The 25,756-nt window shown below is 49.6% G+C and overlaps 1 protein-coding gene across 1 annotated transcript in view; it reads right to left on the bottom strand.

Annotated features, from left to right (window-relative positions):
- The window catches only part of ATP10A (ATPase phospholipid transporting 10A (putative)), a 115,459-nt gene that overhangs the window by 34,201 nt on the left and 55,502 nt on the right, over window positions 1-25,756 (bottom strand). The window contains 8 exon segments of the mRNA XM_021718381.1: window positions 492-1,062; window positions 4,700-4,894; window positions 6,519-6,736; window positions 10,031-10,283; window positions 11,868-11,998; window positions 13,226-13,357; window positions 13,933-14,039; window positions 23,392-23,477. Coding sequence (XP_021574056.1) covers window positions 492-1,062; window positions 4,700-4,894; window positions 6,519-6,736; window positions 10,031-10,283; window positions 11,868-11,998; window positions 13,226-13,357; window positions 13,933-14,039; window positions 23,392-23,477 — 1,693 coding nt within the window.

The raw sequence follows: 25,756 nt of genomic DNA, 5'->3' as shown, positions 1-25,756 counted from the left end.
AGGCTGTGGTGGCCAGGAGCGGCCACTGCACTCCAGTCTGGGCGACAGAGTGAGACTCCAACTCAAAAAAATAAATAAATAAATAAAATAAAGAGATCCATATGGAGCTGCTTGGCCCCAAGTCAGCACAGAATAGGGGCAAGGGCAGTAGCCCCCACTTCCTGCCTCTCTCTGACCTGAGGCAGCCCACAAAGTGTGACCTGGACCTCAAAGTTGCCCCGGGTCCGCAGGGCAGGAGGGACTTTCTAGAACTACCCAATGCTCTCTGAGGATCCCCTGAACCCATTGTTCTGGGGGGCTGCCCAGGCACTAAAGCCCCCTGAATGCATCCTAGTACAAACACTTCAAGCAGGAAGCAGTGATCAGAGACACCATGCAACTCTCTAAAGGGCACTGCTTTAGAAAAGGGGTGAAGGAAAATCACTTTACCCAAGGGAAGGGCCTGGGCAGGGGTGACTTCTCGGAGCTGGGCAGGATGGTGACAAGGGTACCTGAGGAGCAGGGCAGCAGGAGATCCATGACCACCGAGTCAGCCCCCTTGGTGTAGACGCTGATCTCATCGGTGAGTGGGTGCCGGATCACCACTGACATCCTCTTGCGGATGGAGTCGAAGCCTAGCGTGTGCAGGAGCTCGAAGGTGAGCCTGCCCAGGTGGGGCAGCTCCACAGACACCTGGTCGTGCAGCCGGTCCACGAGCGTGCAGTTGTAGGCCCGGGCTGCGTACACCAGTGCTGCCTCATCGGGGCTCTCTGCCTCGTACCACAGCTCTCGCTCAGGCTGCAGCTCCCGGGCACGCCCCGGGGCCCAGCCATCGGCCCGGCTGCTGAAGCCGTTGCTGGCGACGGTCGGGGTGGGCTGGCCCCGTCTCTCCTCCAGCCCAGGGAGCGTGCTGTCGCTGGGCAGGGTGGACAGGAAGTCAGGTCCCATCTTGTGGTTGGATTTGTTGCTGGTGGCCAGGCTCCCAATGTTGCTGCAGCCAGAGGCCAGGCGGCTGGAGGTGAACTTGCGCAGGAAGTCCTCTATGGTCTTCACGGGGGACTTCAGCTCAAATCTCACCCTCACCTGCAGGAGAAATGGCCATACGACAGGTGAGGGACCCCAGCATCCCCTGAGGTCCCAGCCTGATTCCCACTGTATGCTCCAGACGCTGGGTGAACAAGGGCCTCCACTTCCCCATGGGCAGCTCAGAGCACAGATGTTCCATTTTCAGGATCTGGGGCAAGCTTTGAAAACTGCAACCAGAGATACCATTTCTTCTGGGAGACCATCCTTTGGCCTTTTTCATTCCTCTTAAGCAAAGGTTCTGAATTTTCTTTCAGAATGTGACCACCAGGCCCACCACCACGGTCCTGGTGTGTGCAGTAGAGCTGCGGGTGGCACCTGCAGGCTCCGGGGCAGCTGCTCACTAGCATCCCCTGGTTTGGCATGGAAGGCTCAGAGCAGCAGGCTCGCCACTGCCTGGCACAATCATGTCCCCCCCATTAAAAGGCCACTTAACAAAAGACCAGTTTATGCATTACTCTGAATTATGATCATAAAATTTAAATATACAAATCACATTCCCAAACTCCAAAGAATATTTCTCAGCACATTACAAACAAATTCAAGATCCAAATCATTAAAAATATTTTAACAATCACTGTAAGAAACAAAATGAGGCCAGGCATGGTGGCTCAAGCCTGTATTCCCAGTATTTTGGGAGGCCAAGGTGAGAGGATTTCCTGAGTCTATGTGTTCGAGAATAGCTTGGGCAACTGGTGAGACCTCATCTCTACCATAAATGAATAAATAAATAAATGAATAAATGAATAAATAAATAAATAAATAAATAAATAAATAAAATTAGCCGGGCATAGTAGTGCGTGCCTGTGGTTCTGGCTACTTGGAAGGCTGAGGCGGAAGGCTCGCTGGAGCCCAGCAGGTCAGTGCTGGGGTGGCCATGAATGAGCCTGGGCGACAGAGTGAGACTCCAATTAAAAAAAAAAAAAAAGAAACAAAACGAATTGTGTATATATATAAATACAATTGTTAAAGTTTCAGAAAGCCCAATGATGGTGCAAGGGAGCTACACATTATAGAAAGAACAAATGTTGAAAGAACCCCAAAACTGTGCTATAGTTATTCTTAAAGCTTTGTCATTTTGCCTATGCATCCGGAGTTGTGAATTACAATAACAGCCTCCAGGAAAGTCAGGTGTTTGGTCAGGACCAGATTTTGACACAGGTGCTTTTTCTTTTGTCCCATGATGACTTTACATATGCCATACATCCACACCTGCTGGCTCCCAATGCCCTCAAGGCTGGCTCTCAGCAACATGTGGGAGCAGAAATGCATCCAGAGATAGGCTTATCTGTGGCTGGAGAGCTGCAACTCAGGGTTTTGCTCCCCACAAGAAACTCGTGCACATGTGACCTTCAGCACACACCTTGGTTACGTCAGGGTTTCTCTCTCTCTCTTATTCGGTAGTTTTGACATTGCCTATGTCTGTCAGGCAGGTCTAACCTAGAAAACAGACATCCCCGCAGGAATGCATGCCAGAAGGGCTTTAATATAGGGTGAGGAAAGGGCTCTCGGTGTACACAAGGGACCCTGAGATGCGGCTGTGGCTGGTGGCACAGGCCTGCAGGTCCTGCGTGGCCGGATCTGCTGGGCTTCAGCAGGCCGGTGTGGCAGGAGCGAAAGCACAAGGGGTGGCAGCTGTTGCCAGACATGATGCCAAAGCAGAGAGAATACAGACTGTCTTGTTCACCCCACATCACCTGCTGACGGCTCCATCAGAAGAGCCTGCTGGAAGGGCTGACCCAGGAGGTTGGGAGAGTGTCCTTGGAGAATACGTACAGAAGACAGGCTACAGCACACGACCAGCCCTTTGTTCTTATCCACTCAACACTGCCTGGCCCAACACACACATCATGCTTGCATGCACCCCCACAATGCTCGGCTCACCTATGGGACGTTCTGACGAGCACTTGGGTGACAGAGAAGCCCTTCATACAGACTACCTTTCCTCTCTTCTAGGAAAACCTTCACATCAGACCAAACCAAATCAACTGGGTACCACTACATTTCCAGCCCCCTAAGAAGCCCCCAGTGGGGTCTGCACCACTTGTGAAGGACAATGCTAGACGCCTTTATCAACACCAGGTACATCTGCCAGGTGCCAGCCTGAACTCAGAGCCCTTGCCATAGTCTCTACCACCCCACATCCCAGGGAGGCTTCCCAGGCACAGGGAGGGGAATGGCTTGTCTAAAAAGCAGCACAGCCACCGATCACATCAGAATTCAAGTGCCATCATCTCATCCTGGAGACCGGGCCTCAGCGGACTTGTCCTTCCCCTATGTGAATCTGGGATCCAAGGCTCTTGGCATGAGGCCGGATAGCCAGCATAGCTTAGATGTAAACAGACTGGAGTTTCCTACAGACAGATATAATTTAGGTAATTAGGAAACCAGATGGTCAGGCATCTGAGCACCATCTTATCAAGACATAACTCCCTTGAACAACACTGGCACTGACAATGCACACCAGACTCGACCTCAGAAGAAGGGGAAGCTGGCACAGTTCATCACAAAGACCATAAACACATGCAACAGGGAATTGCAGAGGACACTGAGGCATGGTGCTCTAAGAGAAAACTTAAGTACACTGTTCACTTTCCCACCATCTCAGAATGCTTTGTGATGCAAGTAAGCTTAGGAGTTAAACAATAAGAACTGAAACGTGATCCATAGCTTGCTACCCACATAGCCCAGCCCACAAATCTTAACTTAGAACACAGGTTGCTTAATCATAATTTAGGATGATATATAACAGCAAGCCTGTGTCCTGTCCCTCAAGGCATCTACATTCTCTCTTGAACAAGTCCCTTTTTTCTCCAATAAATTACACTTTAAAACTCTCTCTGCAACTTACGCTGAAATCCTTTCCTGCATCAATGTCAAGGACTCACAGAGCCACTACACCCAGGCAGGTCATCTTGGACAGCTACGCTACTAGCCCTGCCAAAGCCAGGCAGTGAAGAAAACACCAAGGCAGACAGGGCCTCCCCACACTAGCCTGTCCGCCCCAGGCTATCCACCCACGGGGTCTCAGGCTTGGAGGGCATTACGGATTTTCTCCCTCTCACTTAGCTCCCATCCTGGCCCTTGCCCACTTACGCCTGGGGGTGACACTGCAGTCACTGTGCAGTTTGGCCCAGTGATACGGTTTGATGTGTGTTCCCTCAAATCTCAGGAGGAAATGAGGTCCCCAGTGTTGAAGGCAGGGCTTTCTGGGGGTGGATCCCTCCTGCTGGTGGCAAATGGGTGAGCTCTTGCTTCTGGAGTTCACACAAGAGTTGGTGGTTTCAAGAGAGTGTGGCTTTTGCCCCTTGCATCACCATGAGACACACTGACTCGGGTTGCTTTGTGCTATGATTCGAAGCTTCCTGAGGTCTCAGCAGAAGCCCAGCAGAGGCTATGGCCATGAGGAACCATGAGTCAAATAAACCTTTGCTCTGTAGCAATGAGCCAGGCTTTGATATTCCTTTACATCAATGCAAAGCACACTTGCGCACCCTACGACTCCCCCTGCTGCCTCCCCCATAAGCTTGAGAGGAGCTGCAGTACAGGACATGCTCACCCTCTGGAGGACCATAGCGGGGTTGCAGCAGAGAAGGTCAAGAGCATCCTGGGCCATCGAGGACACTCCAGAACTTGCCTTTTGTCGCGGCTGATCCGGGGATGTGACCACTACTGTGTTGCAGATGGTGAGTGCAATGAAGAAGTCGAAGATGTCAGACAGCTCCGGAGAGAGGTGGGCCAGTGGGCACTCCTGGTGCCTCGCCACAGCCAGGTACCTGTCACACTCGATCACCTTCTCCAGCAGCTTGGGGTCAGGCATGATGTCCTTCTCCTGGGAAGCAAACAGCAGTGCTGAGTGTGGCCAGTGACCTGCCTGGCATCCTGGTGCCTGCCCATCTAAGATGTCTTGATTTTATTACAAGATGTAAACAAAACTTCATTTCACATACACAGACATGTCATTTTATAGTTGTAAGTTATTCATAATTTTAATTGTATAAACTTATGACATATAAAGGTGCATGTTATTATATATGATACACGTGGTTCTTATAAAATCACATATCTAAGAATATATTTATTTTATTCATTTTTTTATTTTTATTTTTTATTTTTGAGTTGGAGTCTCACTCTGTCACCCAGACTGGAGTGCAGTGGCTGCTCCCAGCCACCACAGCCTCGACCTACTGGGCTCCAGCGATCCTTCCGCCTCAGCTTTCCAAGTAGCCGGAATTACAGGCATGCGCTACCACGCCCGGCTGATTTTTTGATTTATTGTAGAGATGAGGTCTTGCTGCCCAGGTGGGTCTCGAACCCGCGGGCTCAGGCTAAGAATATATTATTACAAAAAAGCATGTATTACTCCAGAGAAATTCAACACATGGGCATCACACCACCCCACAAAATAATATCTATTTTTTGAAAAATATACTTCTGCATTTCCTTCGAACCTTTTTTCTCTACATTTACATTTTATATAATAAAAATATTTTGTGCATATATTGGGGGTTTCTGTTTTAACATTATCATCACCTGAACTTTTCCAGGCTTCTAAGAAAAAAAAAAACACAATTTGACAATTTCCAAATGGACAGACTGTAACTTATTTGACCACCCCTTTCTCACTGGATATTTAAGCTCCTTTCACTGTCTTGCTGACGTAAACAAAACACTGATAAAGACTATATACAGCAATCTCTGACTGAGTTGCCAGGGGAGAAGGTCTAAATCCTCAGATACTCCTGACATACTGAAAGATCTGTCAGAAAAACTTGTTCCAATGCAGTCCCCCTCCTGCCAAGTGTGGGAGTCCCCACGCCAGGGGCCCAGCAATTGGGAGTCCCTAATTCTAGATCACCCCACTGAAGTGACAGCTTCTCTATGAGTTTAGAAGAAAGTAAAAGAAAAAGGCTCCCGCAGAGTGAGCAAGACAGATTCCTCCCCTTTGTTCTTAAAGCAGTTCAGATAAGAAAGGCTCTTTTGGAGGTGGTCACGCACTCTTGGAACACTCCCTGCCTGATGATGTTTGGGCCCCTGACAAGGGAGGGCAGACATTTTATTGGACCTAGTCTGGTCTACTGAAAACCTTCTTTGCTGTGGGGGCTGGTTTTGGCTTTTCACAGCTGCCTTCCTGTTCTGATGTTTTATCTGTTCTGTCTGGTGGGATGGGCTTCCTCCCTGTCACCTTTCTGGGTGGCTCACTTGGCAGCTGCCCAGCTTTGGAAGCTGTGGCAAAGGGGCTGTGTCAGGATCTCAGAAAAGATGGAAGGGGAGAAGGGAGGGTGCCGCTCAGAAAAGCTTCTGCAAACTGAACAGAGCCAGCCTCCCTGTGAGAGCGTACTTGCACGATCCAGGACAGACGCTTCTAAAGAGCAGGGAGAAACAGCAATGGGGCAAAAAGGCGGCCATGTCCCCGCAGGAGGGACCGGTGGCCATCCTCAGGCATGCGTGCTCACCATGGGGCTGCTGAAGGCTGTGTGCTTGGATAGCATGCTGGCCCTCTTGGCCTCAGCCCGGCTGCCCGTGCGCCGGTGGGACTTGGTGCTCTGAGTTCTGTGGATTACCCGGACACTCTGGTGGCTCCCGATACTGCCGCGCTGGGACACTGAGCCCCCTTTGGGCACCACCTCCTCCTCCTCTGAGTCTACCTCCTGGTACTTGGCCAGACGCTGGGCTGTGGGGAGAAGGCCGCAGAGTTAGACACCATGGAGGCAGGTTGGGCAGGCTGAACCCATTTGGGGTATTTTAGGTTACGTGAGGCTCTGGCAGGGCCTCCCAGGACACTCCCTACCCTCACTCCCCAACGGCACCGCCTTACATGTAGTTAGCTCTTCCTCTGGCTGAGGGGTAGAGAGCATTTTTGGTGATCTGTACCCTTAGTCTGCCTGAGGAAGCTGATATCCAGCTCCATTTCAAAGATAGGAAGACATAGTCTCATCTCAGAGAACCTAAGGAGCTGGCTAGGGTCACATACCACAAGGGTAGGGGGATGGGTTTACGTACCGTACCTGCCCAAATAAAGCCTAGTGTGTGACGAGGTCAGGGTGGCAGGCGGCCGGAAGGGAGTCTGGGCCCACACAGTGGGGCTTAAGGACTTGCCCATCACCCCAGGTGTCATGAGGCCTTCCAGTTCAACAGAAGCATATGATCCATCAGGCTGGAGTGACAGTTGTCTGGGGCCAGCTCCAGGTGCTGGGTGCTGTGTGTATGCCGTGGGCACTTTCTGCACGTGCCCCACGATGAATGAGGCCCATGGGACAGATTCACACTCCTCGTAGATCACACAGCCAGGGTATGGACTCAGGGAGAGAATCTTCAAGGATGAGGATCTGGGCCATGATGCTGCAACTGAGTCCTTAGGGGACACCACCCAGCAAAGTCCTCACAGCCACTTGGAGAACTCCCTTCAGAGGTGCCTGTGCCGCCGTCTCTTGCTAACCCATGGCTCTGAATCAATTCTTCTGGCGTTGCCCAGTTAGAATGGCTTGTTTCAGCACGGATGAGCAACATGGAGACTATACGTGAGGGTCACGCATTTTAAACCTGCTTAGTTAGACCTTCAGGTGTGGGCACCGTGTCGGGTGGGAGTGTGAGGTGCCCTGACACCAGGGTCTACTGAGAGGCACTGGGGAAAAGGGAGACGTGGCACGGGCCACCCTGTCGGCCAGGCCTTCATCTTGAGTCTCTAAACAGAGCTTCAGGAACCCACCTGTCCACCAACATGAAGCTACAAGGCCAAGGACTTGCTAACACCAGGATTCCAACCTAGGGAGAGCCTAATTCCAGGAGCTAAGCTCCCCCAAACATCTTACCAGCTTTTGGGTGACATAAGGCCCAGTTTTCTGGATAGCAAGGAAGCACCAAGCCTGGACATGTGACTGTGTCCGACATGAATGTTAGGAGATTGGCTGCAGCCTCCAGGAGGGCAGGCTTGCCCATCCTACCCTCCACCAGCAGTGGTCACTGGATGTCAGAGTTCACTGCAGCTCACTCTCGAGGACTCTCCCTTCACTGGAGGTGTGGGGTCCCCATCGCTCGAATGTGGGTGGTATGAAGCAGTTTCTAACCAGCAATGGCCTCGGGGATACTCCAATGTCCTCAAGAAGACAGGCCCAGGAGCTGGTGACATCCATCCCTGGGCTTGCACAGTCGGCCAGCTCCAGGTCATCAGGTCAAGAGGTCTGGCATACGAGCTGGGCTCAGTGCTCAAAACCTCTCTGAACTCACATGTTAGTATGTTCTGGAGAGGTCGGATCATGGGATTAACTGACTGAAGATGTCTTCTATGCTGGGTGTCTGTCAATCTGGTCAATACTTCTACGTAATGTGCTGCTAAAATACATGGTTTCCTTCTTCACCAGAAAGTATCTCCTTGTCTTCTGGGACAATGGAGCCCTCTGGTTTTATGGTAAGAATTTGACAACCATCAAAATCTTCCTGTAATCTCAGGGGATTCTGCCCCAGGGAACCTCAGTTCCCAATTTTATAATTATATTTAAACTAGTCACTAATATTATTTTTGATGGACATATTACAAGTGTACGCATTTATGGGGTACAATGTGACATTTTGATATATCTATAAAAATGCTGCATGATTAAATCAAGCTAAATTAACATATCAATTGCCCTGCTCACCTGCCATTTATTTCCGACGAGACGTATGAAAGTCACTCTGCTGTTTTGGAAAATACAATACATTGTTGTTGGCTATAGTCACCCTGCTGTGCCACAGATCTCAAAATCTGCTCCTCCTGTCTACCAGAACTGGGTCCCAGCTTTGAAAGACTGCTGCAGCACTGAATGCCTGGTCTCAGATTCCTTTACAACAAACAAGTTCTGCTTTCAAGAATGGCACACAAATGAACTACTCTGCACCAAGCTTAGCAGTCAGGGAAGGGGAAGAGGAGGAGGGAAGGATGGAGAAGAGAGGAAGGAGGACGGATGAGTAGACAGAATGCCATCACTGACAGTCAATTCTGGATGGCAAATAACACATTAAAGTGGCGAAGTCCCTATGACTTCTGTTTCATATGGCCATCTTAATTCTATATGGCATAGGCAGTGGGTGTCATGCTAGCATTTGGTATTTTAAAAACTCAGAGAGGTTTCCAACAGCTCCTTCCCACCAAATCCTTCTGAAGAACAACTTCCTGTTAATGCCCTTTTGCTGTCCCCTGGCCCCCTTTGTATGTTGGCTTCTGTGGTGTTTGTTGCTGCTGTCACAGGAAGGCAAAGGAGTCCTGGCTGCAATGTAGGTGCCCCGTTGGGCAGCACTGTGGCCCACAGACACTGCTGCAGGGTGGGGACCCTCATCAGAAGAGCCTCCCCTGGCTGAGATGACCATCACACCCTTGGTGTCTGAAGTTGGGGCAGGGGGTGCCCTGAGCTCTGGGATGAAAGAAGCAGCAAAGTATAAGGAAAGGAGAAGTGGAGGAGGGAACACCTTGATCTTGGGATGTGAGGTAATATCTTTCTAGCCCCGAGGACGCTGAGTTTCCAGGGAAGGAATGCAGCATGATTACCCAATGCCCTTCTGAGAATTTTCAGTTGATGACAAGACAGATGGGTGACAACAGGAGTATCTCTTTGTCCCTTGGTGTGACAGAAGGAAGCAACTAGATGCCTGGGAAGTGATCTCCCTGGGGACACCTGGCCAGGTTGCAGCACTCACAGGTGGACCTGCGCAGACGTTCATCACTCCAGACTCTGCAGTGACAGGGTGGTATCAGCAGGCAAGCGTCTGTTCTATAAATAGCATGGGGCTTCAGGCTCCAGAGCTGCTCTGACAGCCACATGTCTATGCTCCCTAGAAAATCAGCAATCCCTAAGGCTTGTGGTATGTGTGTGTGTGTGTGTGTGTGTGTGTGTGTGTGTGTGTGTGTGTGTGTGTGTGTCCACATGCAGCTCTGGATACAGCAGCTTTCTGGTCCAGCCCAGATGGGGAGCCTCCCACCCCAAAGACTTACCATTTGCGTCATGAGAATATTCTACACCAGACACAGTGCATCTCCGGAAGACCATCTTATTCTCAGTTAACGTGCCAGTTTTATCTGAGAAGATGTACTGTATCTGCCCTAAGTCTTCTGTGATGTTCAGAGCTCGGCACTGCAGCTGTGAGTCTGTTTCTTCATCGTACAACTCTATATCTTGGTTAATGAAGTACACTTGGCACACTTTAACAATTTCAATAGAAACATATAAGGAAATTGGGATCAAAACCTGGAAGACACAAGGCACACAGAATGAGCAGCTGTGAGAACAAAAAGTGGGGGAATTAGTTTAATCTATTCAAATGACAATGACTACACCACAAGGAGGTAGGGACTATACTGTACCTTCAAGAGCTTACAGAGGTTGGCTTAGAGTCACTATTGGAAAAGTATTAGAGTATTGGCAAAGAGTGTGACCTAGGACAGCCTATGGTACAACTGCAGGCAGGAATCCACTAGCATGTCTGAAGGTATAGCAACCATGGCTTGGATAGAAGCAAGTGTTTTCGTGTTACTAAGATGTGCTTGAGAGAGGCTAGGAAAGGAAAGAGAGACAAGAGAAAAAAAAACATGGCACAGTCAGAGTCCTCAATAGCAAGGTCACCTCACACCACACACCAAGGCAGCAGCAACCACAGGCCTTCCCTGGACTTCCAACTCCCACTGACACAACCCCACATTTAAGGGAGCAGCCACATACACAAGAGACAAGTTCTGATGCTGGCTTTGTGTTGAAGGAAAACTTCTGTGACCTTGTGCAATGCAGAGTCAAGGGAGGAAGGTTTTGAGGGAAAATTCACAGTTATACCTTCATATTTTAAGAACAATCTCATTGAAATTAATGTTTATTTACTTATTTATTTTTGTGGAGCAACAGTACGAGCTAATGTTTGCAGGCTCAGAATATCATACTCCGACTAACTGGGTTCTCCTGGGGACTGAACTAGGTTCATGGAACACCAACTACAGTCCTAACTGAAGGCTAGGACAAAATTGGCATTTATAAAGATGATTAACTCTTAAAGGTAAACAAGGCCATCTCCTGTGGTATGAAGCACATCGATAGGAGACAGCACAGCCTCCTCTCCAGGCAAAGGCTAAGCAGATATCCTTTGGTCACTCTATGTAGCTAAGAAGACAGAAGGTGACCTCACTGTCCCCCTCCCCCTCTCTCACAAACCCTTCTGGGCACAGCATCTCCATGAGGGGTGGGGAGGTGTCAGGGAGGCACATAGATTAATAATCACAGTCAGAATAACTATAACTACTGATGAATGCAGTGCGATATCCCAAGCCAAATCCTGGAACAGGAAAAAAATACACATAGTGGAAAGACTAGTGGGATCGAATGGACTTGTGAAACTCAGTTCAAAGCAAAGTACCAAAGCTGATTTCTCAATTTTTACGGTGTACCATGATAAGGTGGTACATTCTCATGGGGCAAACAGCGGGAGTGGGACAGATAGGAACTCTTTGTATTAATCTTTGCTGTTTTTCTGTAAATCTTAAGATTATTCCAAAATAAAACCTATCTTTTAAAAAAAGTAATTGAAAGGAAAAGCAAAAAAAAAGAAGACCAACATCAAACCTCCAAAGCATAAGGAATCTCAAGAACAGCAAAGAGAATTTTAACTTGAGAACCACCCTATAGATAAATCAGGTGGAAAAACAAAAAGCAAAACTCCAGGCAGATGCATATGTGATCCTCCCAGATGCAGAAGGTTTAGGGGATTCTTAGCAGTATATGTTGACTTTAAGCTCCCTTCAGCCAAGCAAAGCAAAGCAATTATTTTACGACGCTTAGTATTGTTACCTGCAGAACTATGATCATTGTCAAAAATGAGTAAACCGCAGCTGTGACTGGGGACAAAGAGCTTCCGTCAGACTCAGGGACATCAAATAATGATTTCTTCTCTTGATACTGTTGTGCCCACAATCCATGTCCTGTGGTAACGTTCAAAGAGAGGTGACATTCGTCCCATAGAAAAATCATGTTGCTAGCTCACATGAGTGCCGACTTTAAGATTATTTCCTGACATAGCACATTTGGTTATATTAGCCTGCCCTGCCATGTCACAAAGCCAAAGCACCCATGATCAGGCTGTTGGATGGAGCTGGGACTTGGAGTTGCCCTCTCACCCAGAGTGTTCCCTTGCTGATGCTAATGGCACCACTGGTTGTAAGACTGGAATTATAAGTATGCTGCCCACTGATAGCATGAAGCCCCCAGGAAGGCATTTTCTATGTGTGTTTCACAAAACACCAGTCTCATGAGACACTTAGTGAAAAAATAGAGAGATTCAAAATTCACTTACTGGAGACTCTGGTAAGCCAGCAGTAATACAAACATTTAGTCAACCAGGGCCCAAATCTATCTTACAACAGATGGCCTTTTCAGGTCCTGTGCACCTGTGTCTTTGCCTGCTGAGCTCCAAGTAGCATCACACCCACCTGGTGTGAGCCTGCATGAACCCTAAATGCCCGCCCCTTCTGTGGGTCCAAACCATTTTCTTCTCTTTTCATGAAGTTCCCATTAGTAACATGGGTGCTTCTCCTGCTATTAGCCTTGGCTTATCACAAGCTTATTGACACTTCCTCCACTGGAATCATCACCACTCCTGTGATGAAACCATCCTTCCATCAAGAGGTGGTCAATTCACTAAGAAATAGCACTAAGGTCTGCCCTCTGTATCCATGGGCTCTACATCCATAGATTCAAGGAGCCGAGGATTGAAAATATTTGAAAAAGAAAACCAAAACACTGGATCTGAACTGAACACGGACACTTTTTTCGTCATGATTCCATCAACAAAGCAGTATAACAACTATTTATATAGTATTTATACTGTATTAGGTATTATAAGTAATCTAGCGATAACTTAAGTATGTGGGATGATGTGCCTGGGTTATAAGCAAATACTATGCCACTTTATATCAGGGACTTGCGTATCCTTGCATTTTGATGCCCTAGAACCAGCCTCTGCAGACACCAAGGGTCAACTGCACGCTGCCACCCTGCCAGGCTAATTCACCAGGCACCGCAAGGTGACCTGTGCTGGAGTTCAAGTAAGTGATGAGTGAGTATATCTGAACTTTAGAGCACTGGGTCTGAGCATACCCAGAGGCTGTCCAGCAAGGCTCACTCACTTGTGATCCATCTAGGAGACTTACCGACCGCTGAAAACAGAGACATACAAACGAGGAGAAGGACACACCAGAGCACATCGCAGTTCATCTGCCTCTCAAGCTGGCTGCGTTTGTAGCGGGGCCCGCTGTTGTTCAGCAGAGCTTTGGTTTCATGTCCTGCAGGGGAGGACAAAGGGACACAATTGCGTCAGTGCACAAGAGTCAAGGGACCAACAGACTGACTCCACAGGGTGAACTCCACTGACTCCACGCTATACTGCCATCCATTGGTATTTCTGCAACAAGCTCGGTCAGAAGGACAGGGTATAAAATTAATCTTACAAACCAGAAGCCAGGAAGGGTGTGGAGGGGAGATAAAGGGAGAAAAAATAAGGAAAGAAAGAATATACATGTATTAATTACCAAGGAACTGTACACCGAAAAATGGTAAAGATGAAACATTTTATGTGTATATTTAACCTCAATTTAAAGATTAAATTAAAAATAAAAAACTAAGTGAAATTAATCTTACATATGTAACAACCATGAACAAATGAATAGAAAGAAAAATGCGAAAATGCCAAGACAGAGCACTTTCAGTCAAGGCATCATTCTAAGAATTTTTGTTTTCGCTCCTTTCTCTTTCCCTGCTCTTCTGAATGTCCTACAGTGGGAGATGTGACCCTCATCATCAGAAGAAGGGAGAGATGCTGGGAACACAGAGCCCCAAGGGCTGCACAGGTGCTGCCTACCTGCGTAGATGACGATGCCAACCACGGCCTCCGTGTTCCTGACGGTGCAGCCCCGCAGCAGCAGGTTCTCCTTGGACAGGCCCGCCTTCTTCCCGTTGTCATGGATGCTGCCAGGAGACAGCGGGCACGTGTCACGTGGCTGCACATATGCACTGTGTCTCCAGCAGCACTGCCTGGGGAATGGAAGGCCCTGACACCATGGGAGCCCAGGTGCTGGCTGGGAAGCATTTGGAGCCCTGAGAGTGAGTGTTGGGTCCCACAAGAGCAAGGAGGGGCTGCCGCTCATTAGCAACTGGGCATCCCGAAGACCTCAAGAACCTAACGCCTGCCTGTACTCTGCATGTGGGCCTGTTCTCACTCCAGGGGCTGACCACAGCCAGAAAGGGCTGACCCCTAACCACCGGACAGAGCTAGGAAGCCAGCCAAGGACAGCCCCCAAGTATCTCCTATACCACTCCTGCTCATCACAGAAAACTTGAGTCCTAGTCAGCACGGCAACTGGTCACAGAAATATACATATCTCTTGACAGAGCAGATCATACTGATTTCAGCAACATATTTTTGTGTCTTTTAAAATAAAACATCATAAAATTATGAGAAATATTAATATATTAAATCTGAACTGTGGTAACTTCCATGACACAATTTAATAAGTTTTTGCACTGCTATTTAGAGATAAGCTGCTGCTTTTCAAACTCATCCTCCTGGCCCATTAATGGCCCATACAAGTCAGGGCAGGTCCTGCCAGGTCCAGACTGGGACCGACATGTCCCAGAACCCTGATACACAGGTCACAAGGAGTGTTCTTGGAGACTTCATGAACTATTGCAGGGCCTGGCCTTCCTGCCTCAGGCAGTGCCACAAAGGGGGGCCTTCCTAGAGGTCACCTTCTCATTCCCTTAGTGGGCAGCCCTCCCCACCTTTCCCCACATACCCACAGTCCAGATGCCACCTCTGTGGCTCTCAGCAGCTCACAAGGAACCCTCAAAGGGCTTTTCTTCCTGCCCACAGTGCCTCCTGACCAGGAAAATAATATATGTCTGGGGAAGAAGAGAAGCTAAAAGACAAAGTCAAGGCTGAAACACACACTGGGAGGAGTGTAAGTCTGTTATTTGCAAACATAGCAACGGTTCTTCCACAGAGCAAATACAAATGCTGTTCAAACAACACTACGTCACTGGCCCCCTGGAAATTCTAATACAGACCAAAGTTTTACTTTGAAGAGAGATTTAAATCAGGAAAACCTCAAGGTCAGCTAATGCATTGAGACTGTTGGTGTGTATAAGACGTCCTTACATACAAAGCCCTGCTCCATGCATTCAGAGGACACCCATTGCTACGTGTCTCACGTAGACATCTCTCCAAGGACAGAGGGACCACGTCACAACTGCTCTGGGACAGTAGCAAACACACTGTCTCAAAGTTCCAGTTATGCTTATTAAGAATAAGAGGCAGCCGGGCTCCGTGGCTCAGCCTGTAATCCCGCGCCTTTGGGACGCTGAGGTGAGTGGATTGCCTGAGCCCGTGGGTTCGAGACCCGCCTGGGCAGCAAGACCTCATCTCTACAATAAATCAAAAAGTCAGTCAGGTGTGGTAGCACATGCCTGTAATTCCGGTTACTTGGAAGGCTGAGGTGGAAGGATCACCGGAGCCCAGCAGGTCGAGGCTGCGGTGGCCAGAAGCAGCCACTGCACTCCAGTCTGGGCGACAGAGTGAGACTCCAACTCAAAAAAAAAAAAAAGAATAAGAGGCAAACTCAATAGGAACAAGAAAACTCTTTTACATTAAATGCTCTTTGATATAACATACACTTTGGAGCAACTACTGTGCTTTCATGTCAGCTCGAACCGGCTAGAAGCTCAATACCAGCAGGCACATCAGCCTGTACAAGGCCATGGCCAGAGGGAGAGCAGCAGATGCAGGGGACGGCACGCACTCCTGAGTGAGCAGCTCCCAGGTGAGAATGGAGTGGGGGGAGGCTGGAGAACAGTGTTACCCAGTGCAGGCCTGGCTAATGGCTGGAGGGCTGCTTTTGGCTCATGAGAGGGAGAGATCTGGCTAACAGTGGCACAGGCTCTGGGCCACGTGGCTGTGAGGCTCGACTCCATGGGGAAACACGATGTGAGCCTGGTTAGCTGCATCAGCACCTGCTCCTTTATCGTGGGCTGAACTGTGTCCCCTCCACCCTGAATTCATATGTTGAACCCCAGGACCTCAGAATATGATGACCATTTGATGACAGGGTCTTCACAGAGATGATTACAAGTTAGAATGAGGCTATTAGGGCCAACCCTAATCCAATAGGACTGGTGTCCTTGTAAGAGGAGGAGATGAAGGTACAGAGACACACAGGAATGCCCTCATGAGGACACAGGGAGGAGGCAGCGTCTGCAGCCAAGGAAAGAGGCATCAGAAGGAACTGGCCTGCCCACATCTCTATCTCAGACTTCCAGCCTCCACAGCTGTGAGACAAGTTTGCCTGGTTCAAGCCACGCCATCTGTGGCCCTCTGCTAAGGCAGCTCGATCAACTTTACACATCCTTTACCACATAATCTAAGCCGCTGGAGGGGCCCCTCCAGTCCAAGTCCCCAGGTCTCCTGACTCATCAGACCAGGTTCTCCTAAACCAAGACTGTCCAGAGCAAGACTGGTGAGAAAACTGTTTGGTGACAGCATCTACGTCCATTGAAAAGGGCCTCAAGAGGGAGCTCGGGAAATAGCAGAATCCAGCTGACAAACGTCCTGCCCAGTGCTTCCTTCTCAGAAGAGGTGCCATTTTCCTGACCGCACTTGCTGCTAGTGACGGGTCTCACTTGTGTGAAGAAAGGTGAGTACCAGCAACGCCAGAAGTGCTGACGGGGCCTGCAATAGGGGTGGAGGCCCAGTCATCCAGACACAGGTGTGCAAGGCTATGGCACTTGGGGCACTTCCTGCACAAGCCAGGCACGTGGAGTCTTCGAGCTCCTGCCTCTCCCGGCATGTCCACTCCAGCGCCGAGAGCCCTGGGACCTCCCTCTACTACACCCCAAGTGGTGGCCCAGTCACTTGGATGAGCCCTCGGGATGCCCTTGACGCCTCCTCCCTCATTTTTACATCCACTCAGACATCAGGCCTGGACGTTAATTTCCTCCCTGGCTATTTCTGTAATCCACGGCTGCCTCCCCCTACCATCAAGTAGCATGGCCCTCATTCAGGCTTCCACATTTCTCTGCTGGACACTGCAACACACTGGACTGGCCTCGAAACCATCAGCCTGGGTCCCTCGGGTCCGTTTCTCACACCATCAACAGAGCAATCCTTCGGTGTGCATGTGTGAATGTTGCTCTCCTAGAAGCATCTGGCGTGGGCTCCTCCTTGCTTCTACCGGCCCAGGCTGCTCTTCGCCCCTTCGGCGGCCATGCCGGGGCAGGCTTTCCTCGCCAGTCACCCCCACAGACAGCATACCCTGTCTGCCCATTGCTGGCCTCTGCCTGGGGAGCCCAGCCTCCCAGCTCACTCTCAGGTTTTACTGCCTTCTCTGCACTAAGCTCCCAAGGCCCTCCAGTCAGGAGACTGCTGTATTCTTTTTTGCTTCTTTGTATCTACTTCCAAATATGGGCTCCTCATGTCTTCTTCCATGTTGCAGCCCTGATGGCTACTCAGGGCCTGACAAATGCTGAAGGTTACCTAGCCCTTAGCTTTGAGTTGGGTCCATCCAATGGGGGACATCAGTAAGGACACAGGAGCGGATGGGAGAAAGAGAGGACAAGGGATATACTCCCTGTTGCCTCCAAAGGGGGAACACTGGCTGGCTCTTCCCCCTGGCCAGTGCTGTTAAGTCCCTCTCAGAGGGGCCACTCCATTCTGTTGGCTGTCATGCCAGGGACAGCTCAGTTGCTACTAACCCAGTATCTGCACCATCCCCTGTGGATCCCTAAACCTCACCTACTTACTCATGCAGAATCGTACCCTTAGAAAAAAGCCTCCCTCTGCTTATTCAAATTTGAATGCTCAATCTGTTTCCGATAGGGACCCTGATTAACACAGGTAGGGAGAAAAGAAAAAAGGAAAAGAGAAAGCACTGATAATTCCTTTCCCTGGCAAATCCTGGGCACAATACTTTTTAAAATAATAAATTGCTCAAGTTTTTGTTAATCTAATATAAGTAAGTGTGAAAATTACTAAACCATATATTCTGTGCTGACGTGCAATCTTTTTGAGACATAAATATGTCAATTAAAGGTGCCACAATAAAATGACAATATTCTAATCTTAAAGCGTCTAATTGATGTAGTGACAATTTATCTGAACTCCTGGGCATTGGCAGGATATTTTGGACACACCCCACACAATGCTCCATCCGGACACCGATGGGGAGGTGGGGACCATGGCAGCTCTGGAGTTAGTGATGGACCTGCTGTCATCACTAATGATGGTCTCCTGAGGGTGTCACCCACCAGGGTGGAGAGGCTGCCCTGACACACAGGCCCTGGGCTCCCTTGGCAACCCGTGCTCCCTTGGCAAGCCCTGTGTGGGTGTGTGAGACTCTGCAGCACACACCAGGGAAAGCTTGGAATCCTGCTCTGTGGGGGCTGTAGGGTAAGAGCGGAAACCATAGAGGAGCAGGGGTAGCTGTGCTTCTGTCAGACAAAGCTAAGTCAAAAGCCATTGCAAGAGATATGGAAGGTCATTATATAATGAGAAAGGGTCAATTCAACAGGAAGATACAACAATTATAAATACATATGCACCCAATATCAAAGCATCTAAATATATAAAGCAAACATTGACAGATCTGAAGAGAGAAATAGGGAACCAGCTTTACAGTGTGAAATGAGATTTCACACCAGACAACCAACCGACCAATTTGCTTTATCTTTGTGCCTTCAAAGATAACCACAGGCCATAACGTTGTCTGAGCACAGCAGAGCGGGGACAACCTCAGCCAGGTCTCCATGCACAAGGGCCTCTCTGGGCTAAAGGCCTCAGGGCTGGGACCAAGGGAAGAGTGCTGGGAACAGCTGAGGATGCCATTATTTCCAGTTGCCACTTAGAGGATCTCATGAGTGCTTAACAGTGGGGGACAGTTTCAAAGAACACATCGTTAAAGTGCACTTGAATAATGAGGCACCTAACACTGTTTTTCTGTCAGTTTATGTGTTTCACACACCTTAATAGTCACTCATTTAAAGTTCATGTAGTTCAGTGTTCTTTTGTATGGTCAGAGTTGTATAGCTGTCACTGCTAGCTAACTTGGAAACATTTTCTTTTCTTTTCTTTTTTGAGTTGGAGTCTCACTCTGTCGCCCAGACTGGAGTGCAGTGGCCGCTCCCGGCCACCACAGCCTCGACCTGCTGGTCTCCGGCCATCCTTCCGCCTCAGCCTTCTGAGTAACCGGAACTACAGGCACGCGCTACCACGCCCAGCTGATTTTTTTATTTATTGTAGAGATGAGGTCTCGCCAAGTTGCCCAGGTGGGTCTCAAACCCACGGGCTCAGGCAATCCACTCACCTCAGCCTCCCAAAGTGCGGGATTATAGGCTGAGCCACTGAGCCCGGCCGGAAACATTTTCATCACCCTAAAAAGAAGCCCTACACCCTCTCGTAGTCATTCCCCATTCCCACCTCACTCTCTGCCCCCAAGCCCCAGCAACACTGATCCACCTTCCATCTTTACAGACACCCCCATTGTGGCCAGGTCCCATGTGATGTGCTCTAACTCACAACACAGGTATAGGTCTCCTTTCACTGGACTCTCATGTCAGCCTGTGAGTGTGGCGGGGCAACCAACATTGCCTCCACAATCGGGAGAAGGCTGAGGCCCACAGCAGTGGGGCGCTATCCTAAGATCACTCATGCCAGCAAGAGGGAGCGCCTGAATTCAGATGTGCGTCTTCCGGTGACAAGCCCAAGTTCAGTTCTGTTCTCCATGTGCAAATGGCTACAGTTCGGATCAGAGGCTCTAAAAGCAAAACCTGCTGGCAGTCCGGGGCTCTGGCATGAATGAGGTTCCTCCACAGCAGCTGGCTCTTCAAGGCTGAAGGGAAGCTGCCCTGAGAAGGCAGTGGAAATAGCAAACCAGCAGACCAGGAGGCTGTCCCTGCAGCTGAGCTACTTCGTGAGCCTGGACGACAGATCTGCCTTCCAGGTTGGCTCCCACCCTGGGCCTCAGGATCAGCTTGGAGTTGAGGCCCTTTTTCTCTCTGCCTGGAACAGGCAGGACTCAGAAACCCAGAGTGCACCTGCCTGAGGAAGCACTCCTAAGAGAGCACTCTCACCCAAGGTGAGGGAGCACCCCTCAGAGTGAGGCTGCCCTAGCCTCCCTCAACCTGGTTGTTTGGAGCAAGGTTGCTCACTCTAGTTGTGCCCAGAGTCACGGGAGGCGCCTTCAATCCACTGTTGTTCACAACCCACCCCTAGAGACCCTGCCTGAGTTGGTCTGGCTGGGAAAGGGACTGTCCACACCCTGACAATCCTGGGCAAATCCAAAACACCCCCCAGGGGTCACTTAAACGGGGGTCAGGAATGCAGAAGCCCGAACTGGCTGCGCCCTGAGAAGCCTTAATGGTGCCTGAGTCATGGGTCTCTGTGCTGTTCCTGGTCCCAGGCTCTGGGGGGACAGTTGGGGCAGGACGCTTGGGTGGGGAAAGCAAGCACGACTGGGGAGGAGTGCAGGAAAGGGTTTCACGCAGGGGAGGGCTGCCCTTCCTGTGTTTCCATACAGGCCAGTTGGAGCAGGCGTGAGCCCTGGGACAGAATGGGGCCGCAGACGCCACACACACTGAGTGCCAGCTGCTGCTGTGTGGAGATGGCCGCACAGCCCTGTGCCCCAGGCCTCCACAGCCTGGCCGTTATTCCTGCCTCTCCTGGCATGCGTCCCTCCTCTTGTTGAGGCTCCCTCTCTGGCCCACTTGTTGGAGCTTCCCTTCTAGTAACAGAGGCTGAGCAACTCAAGGCCCCTCCCTGCTCCTCCCTGCACCACCCCTCTTGCCCCCTCCAGCTGTCATGGCCCTGCCTCCACTGCCAAGTCCACCCATGAACAACACGTCCAGCACACCGAGGACTCTGCTCCGGCCTGGCGGAGGGCTTTATCTTCATGCTCATCCTCCCTTTCCTGACCCGCTGTCCCACACGGCCTGGCCCCTTCCCTGACTTCACACACGACCTCACCTTAGTGTCTCCAGCCTCCCCTCCCCTGAATTCCCATACCACGTTTTTTTTTTTTTTTTTGCAGCCAGCTAAGTGGTTTCCCCAGATGCTTCTGCCAGTTCCACAAACTCAGGAAAGTCCAAACCCCATCTTGCTACCTCCTGAAGTTCCTCCTGACACATATGTTGAAGGCAGACCCCTCTCCTGGCCCCTTCTAAACTGGATCCCCTGCCCAGAGCCCTGGACCTCCTGTCCCTGCCTCTCTCCAAGTCCTCTAACCCAGCTCTGTGTTATCTGTGACAATAACAGCAGCCACTGTTATAATGGCCAATATTGGTTAAGCATCTATCATTTGGAAAGCTCTCTGTGTATTAATTAACTTATTAACGTCCAATATTGACAGCAGGGGGTTTTAAGATTATCCTGATTATATAGATGATAAAGTCAAGTCATTTGCCCAAGGTTATTGAGCCAGAAAATGGCAGTTCCAGGGCCGGCCTCAGTACTAGAAGGACTTGTGTAATACCTCGCCTAAAAAGGCAGTTCCCTGAAAGTTGGGAAGCTCTACAGCAGGAAGGAGTGTGTGAACTGTTGCCTGAGCAAAAGACATTGCCTCTTCAGAAGAGCCATGGGGGCCCAGGGGAAGGAGGGCCATGAGCTAGGAGGACAGTCTTTGGGAACGATGTCTGAACCTGCCCTAACATTAGCCCACGAGCAAGAAGACCCACAGAACATTCTCCATGGAGGCTACCTTTGCCCCTTCACAACCGTTGTCAGGTCAAGGTGTCACTGGGAACCCAGCTGCAGCTTTAGGTAGCACTGTGGGCCAGGGGATGCCCCATCGTGCTAAGAATGGCACTGGGTGTGTAAACTCCTGGGGACAGCAGGTCAGGGAGGCCAGGAAAAGATGGCCCAGGAGGTGAAAGGGCCAGCAAACCAACAGCAGACCAGTTATGCCCAAGGAGGTAAGTATGTCCTTCCCAAATCTCATAGGTTATATGCTACCATTTCTTCTTAGAGTTTTACCCCCCTTTTACTGGTTCTGAGACTCAGGGAAGAGGAAGGGCAATTTCAGTGGGTGATTGGGCATAGCTGGCTGCACACAGATTTCACCTTTTGCTGTGAACAGCCTATTGGTTAACCCCCATCATTTCCGCACACCGACTCTTTGCAGAGCACAGGCAGTAAACCAGAAGAACCACACTTTCACTGAAAGTTCTCCTAAGTAGAGCCCATCCTCAGAGGCAGTCTCCTGCTCCACATGGCTGTGGGAGTCTACTCTGCACCAGGGACCCTCAGCAGGAGCAAGTGCCAACTATCTGTCCATGCCTCAGAATGGGCAGGGCAGTGAGATGGCCCTGAGTCCTCCAGACAAGAAGGCTAGGTAGTGCATGGGGGCAGGTCAGGTCTGACATCTGTGACCCTTGCCACAGGCCTTGTCCTCCAGGAAGGAGGCCATCCCCGATAGCAACCATGTCCTGACACTGCCTGTTTCTCTCCCAGGCTTCCCCCACAGACACACACATACACACACACTCTCTCAAGAGACACAAAATTTCCTAGACTCGTCAAGGTAGAGAGCAGAGCGTGATTACCATTCACAAACTCTCACACAGCCCAGCTCCAACAAGGTCGAGACATGGCAGGCCAGCACCATCAGTCCACCTCACTTATCTTCCTCTTGTGGATCTAGAAAGGGGCTGGACTATTAGACATATTAATAGTACTAATGTCGTGCTGATTTCTTTTTATATTGTCTTTCATTTTCACAAAAAAAGGGAACATGAGCAAACAGCTAAGAAGGCTGCCAAGGATGCAAAGATGAACAGGTGCTTAGAGACAGACCAACACCTCCCATTTCCATAAAATTTAGAGAAGCAAGCTCCATCTGAAAAACAGAAGCTTATGCTGACTAGAATGAAAAACACATGAAGGCAGGGATCCTTGTACTGGGGCCCAGCACATAGTAGGTGCTCAATAAATACTTGTTCAATGACAGCATGAAAGACTGAATAAATGAAATTCTGCCTAGGCTCCTCCTGCCTGATTGTTGCTTCCCATGTCTCATGGAGCCATGAGTGGTGGCCACGTGCCCCTTGTTGCCCCTTCCCCTTCCCAGGGCCTGCTGGAGGGAAGAGAAGCAGGCCCTCCTCATCACAGCTTCTACTGCTGACAAGATCTCCTCGGCTAGTTCCGTGAGCAGCCAGGTGGCCTTAGGTGCTGGGCACCATGTCCTGGAGGCTAGCACGTGACAAAGAACAGTACATTTGCGTTTCATTACTAAGTGTATGTACAGAGCTTCTCAAGCAGCAGGAAGGCCATGGTACTCACATGCAGCCCCGGAACCTAGTCAGGTCATTGTTGGGCTTCTCACACTCGATGACGCTGGTGAACGTCAGAGGGTTGAACTTGGAGACCTGCAATAAGAGCACGCACACATTAGCAAATTGGGCTCAGGCTGCTCCATTCTAAAGGTGTTTGCCATTTCATCTCGCATCCATGGCAGGAAAATCTCACGGGAGAGGAGCTGCCTATGGGCCTCTGCAGAAGGCCATGACACCCTGCTTTCTCATTTTTATAATAAATAACAATTAATCATTGATAACGGATCACAGCTAGTAGACTAGTACTGGTTACTGGTTAGTGAGTGAGTGGAAGTGACTGTAGCTCTGACACAAAGCAAGGGAACATGAGCGGACAGCTAAGGAGGCTGCCAAGGACACAAAGATGAACAGGTTTTTAGAGACAGACCAGCACCTCCCATTTCCATAAGATTTAGAGAAAAAAGTTCCATCTGAAAAACAGGAGCTTATGCTAAAATGCCATTTCCGCAACGTGCATGACAAATTGTTCATGGGTCTTTTCTCTTTAATGTTACAGATTCTGTTCCATTTTCATGGAAGGTTGATGAAGGATTTCACTAGCCAATGCATGTCAACAATTTCTTTAATATTGTGGGAGCCAAGAAGTTCCTTATTGCTCTGCTCCATTAAAAGAAAATTAACAGCTCACCATAAAAAAGTCTAATTTAGAATTTTGCCACTAGTAGACACAGTAGTGCACAGCTCAATCGAAGAACTCAGGAGTGGGGGCAGGAGGAAAAAGGAGGGACACAGAGGGAACAGGCCTTCAGTATAAGTAACTGAGGACAATGAACAGGCTTCTTTTTTCTCAGCTCTCTGGTCAGGCTATCTTTCTGTTTTCTCTATCTATTTACAACATGGTAAAAAAAATTGAACTGTCTTTGCTCATACAAGCATAGTATCATAAAAAGGTGCAGGTGGTTAAGAATTACAAGCCCTGCTGACCTCACCCAAGGACCTTTTGACCCTCCACAACCACATCATTTCCCTGCACAGAACACAGCCACCAAGGGAGTGTTCCCAGTGGAGTGAGTCCACTAGGAGGAAGACAGCCTGCATCTCACCGCAGCTCGGTTCAGTAAGTGAAACCAAAATGTCATTTTAAAAGGCTCCTTGTGAGCCGGGCTTGGTGGCTCAGTCTAATCCCACGCCTTTGGGAGGCCGAGGTGAGTGGATTGACTGAGCCCGCGGGTTCGAGACCCGCCTGGGCAACTTGGCGAGACCTCATCTCTACAATAAATCAAAAAATTATTAGCCGGGCATGGTAGCACGCACCTGTAGTTCCAGCTACTTGGAAGGCTGAGGCGGAAGGATCTCTGGAGCCCAGCGGGTCAAGGCTGCGGTGGCCGGGAGCAGCCACTGCATCCAGTCTGGGTGACAGAGTGAGACGCCAACTCAAAAAAAAAAAAAAGCTTCCTTGTGAAGTTTAATTAGCCATCGGTCCCTCCTCTCCTTGGACTGAAATGGCCTCTTGCTCTATTTCCAGAGTGAGGCTCTATTTCAAGGAGTCCAGTATTTATTTAAAACCTTGTGAATTCTCCTGAAGCCAGTGGGTGGCATTTTCCAGAGCAGGCATTTGCAGATACAAAGTACAGGATGGCCATGGAGGGAGGGAGCTCCAGAAAACACCAGGATTATTCTTGGCAGAAGAAGAGGGTAGAACTTAAAATATTCAGTCTCTGTTTATTATTCTTTCTCTCTAAGAAAAATGTCATGTACATGGCTCAGAAACAGTGGGACATTCTGTCTCTGGGACTGCAGAGCTGCATGTGTAATACTCTATCAATAGTCATGGGCCTCAGGGATTGCTCGGGGAATGTCCCAGGCATGGGATGCCTGGCTCTATCTGCTTCATCTGGAACTGCAGAAGATCTTGAGGATTTTTAGAACTAGAGGGATCTTTAGAGATGGTTAGAGGTCGAATTGCACCCCGCCCTGACACTCCCAGGACTCTGATTCTGAAGTCCTAACCCCCAGCAGCTCAGAATGTGCCCTTATTTGGAGAAGGGGCCTTTAAAGGGGCAATTAAGGAAAAAATGAGGTCATTAGGGTGGGCCCTCATCCACCATACCTACCTACCATACCTACCATAAAAGCTACCATCTGTGGTAGGACTGCCACCCTCAAAGCAGAGTTTAGGTCACAGACACACCCAGAGGGAAGGCCACGTGAGGACACAGAGAGAAGACGGCAACTAAGAGCCCAGGAGAGAGGCCTCAGGAGACCCTGCCAACACCTTGGTCTTGGACTTCCAGACTCCAGCACTGGGAAACAAGAAATCCATGTTGTTTTAGCCCCCAACCGGTGGTGCTTTGCTAAGGCAGCCAGAGCTG

This window comes from Carlito syrichta, unplaced genomic scaffold (assembly GCF_000164805.1).
Source record: "Carlito syrichta isolate Samal-C Ts95f unplaced genomic scaffold, Tarsius_syrichta-2.0.1 Scaffold111565, whole genome shotgun sequence".
Classification (NCBI taxonomy): domain Eukaryota; kingdom Metazoa; phylum Chordata; class Mammalia; order Primates; family Tarsiidae; genus Carlito; species Carlito syrichta.
This window is presented reverse-complemented; position numbering and strand designations above follow the sequence as displayed.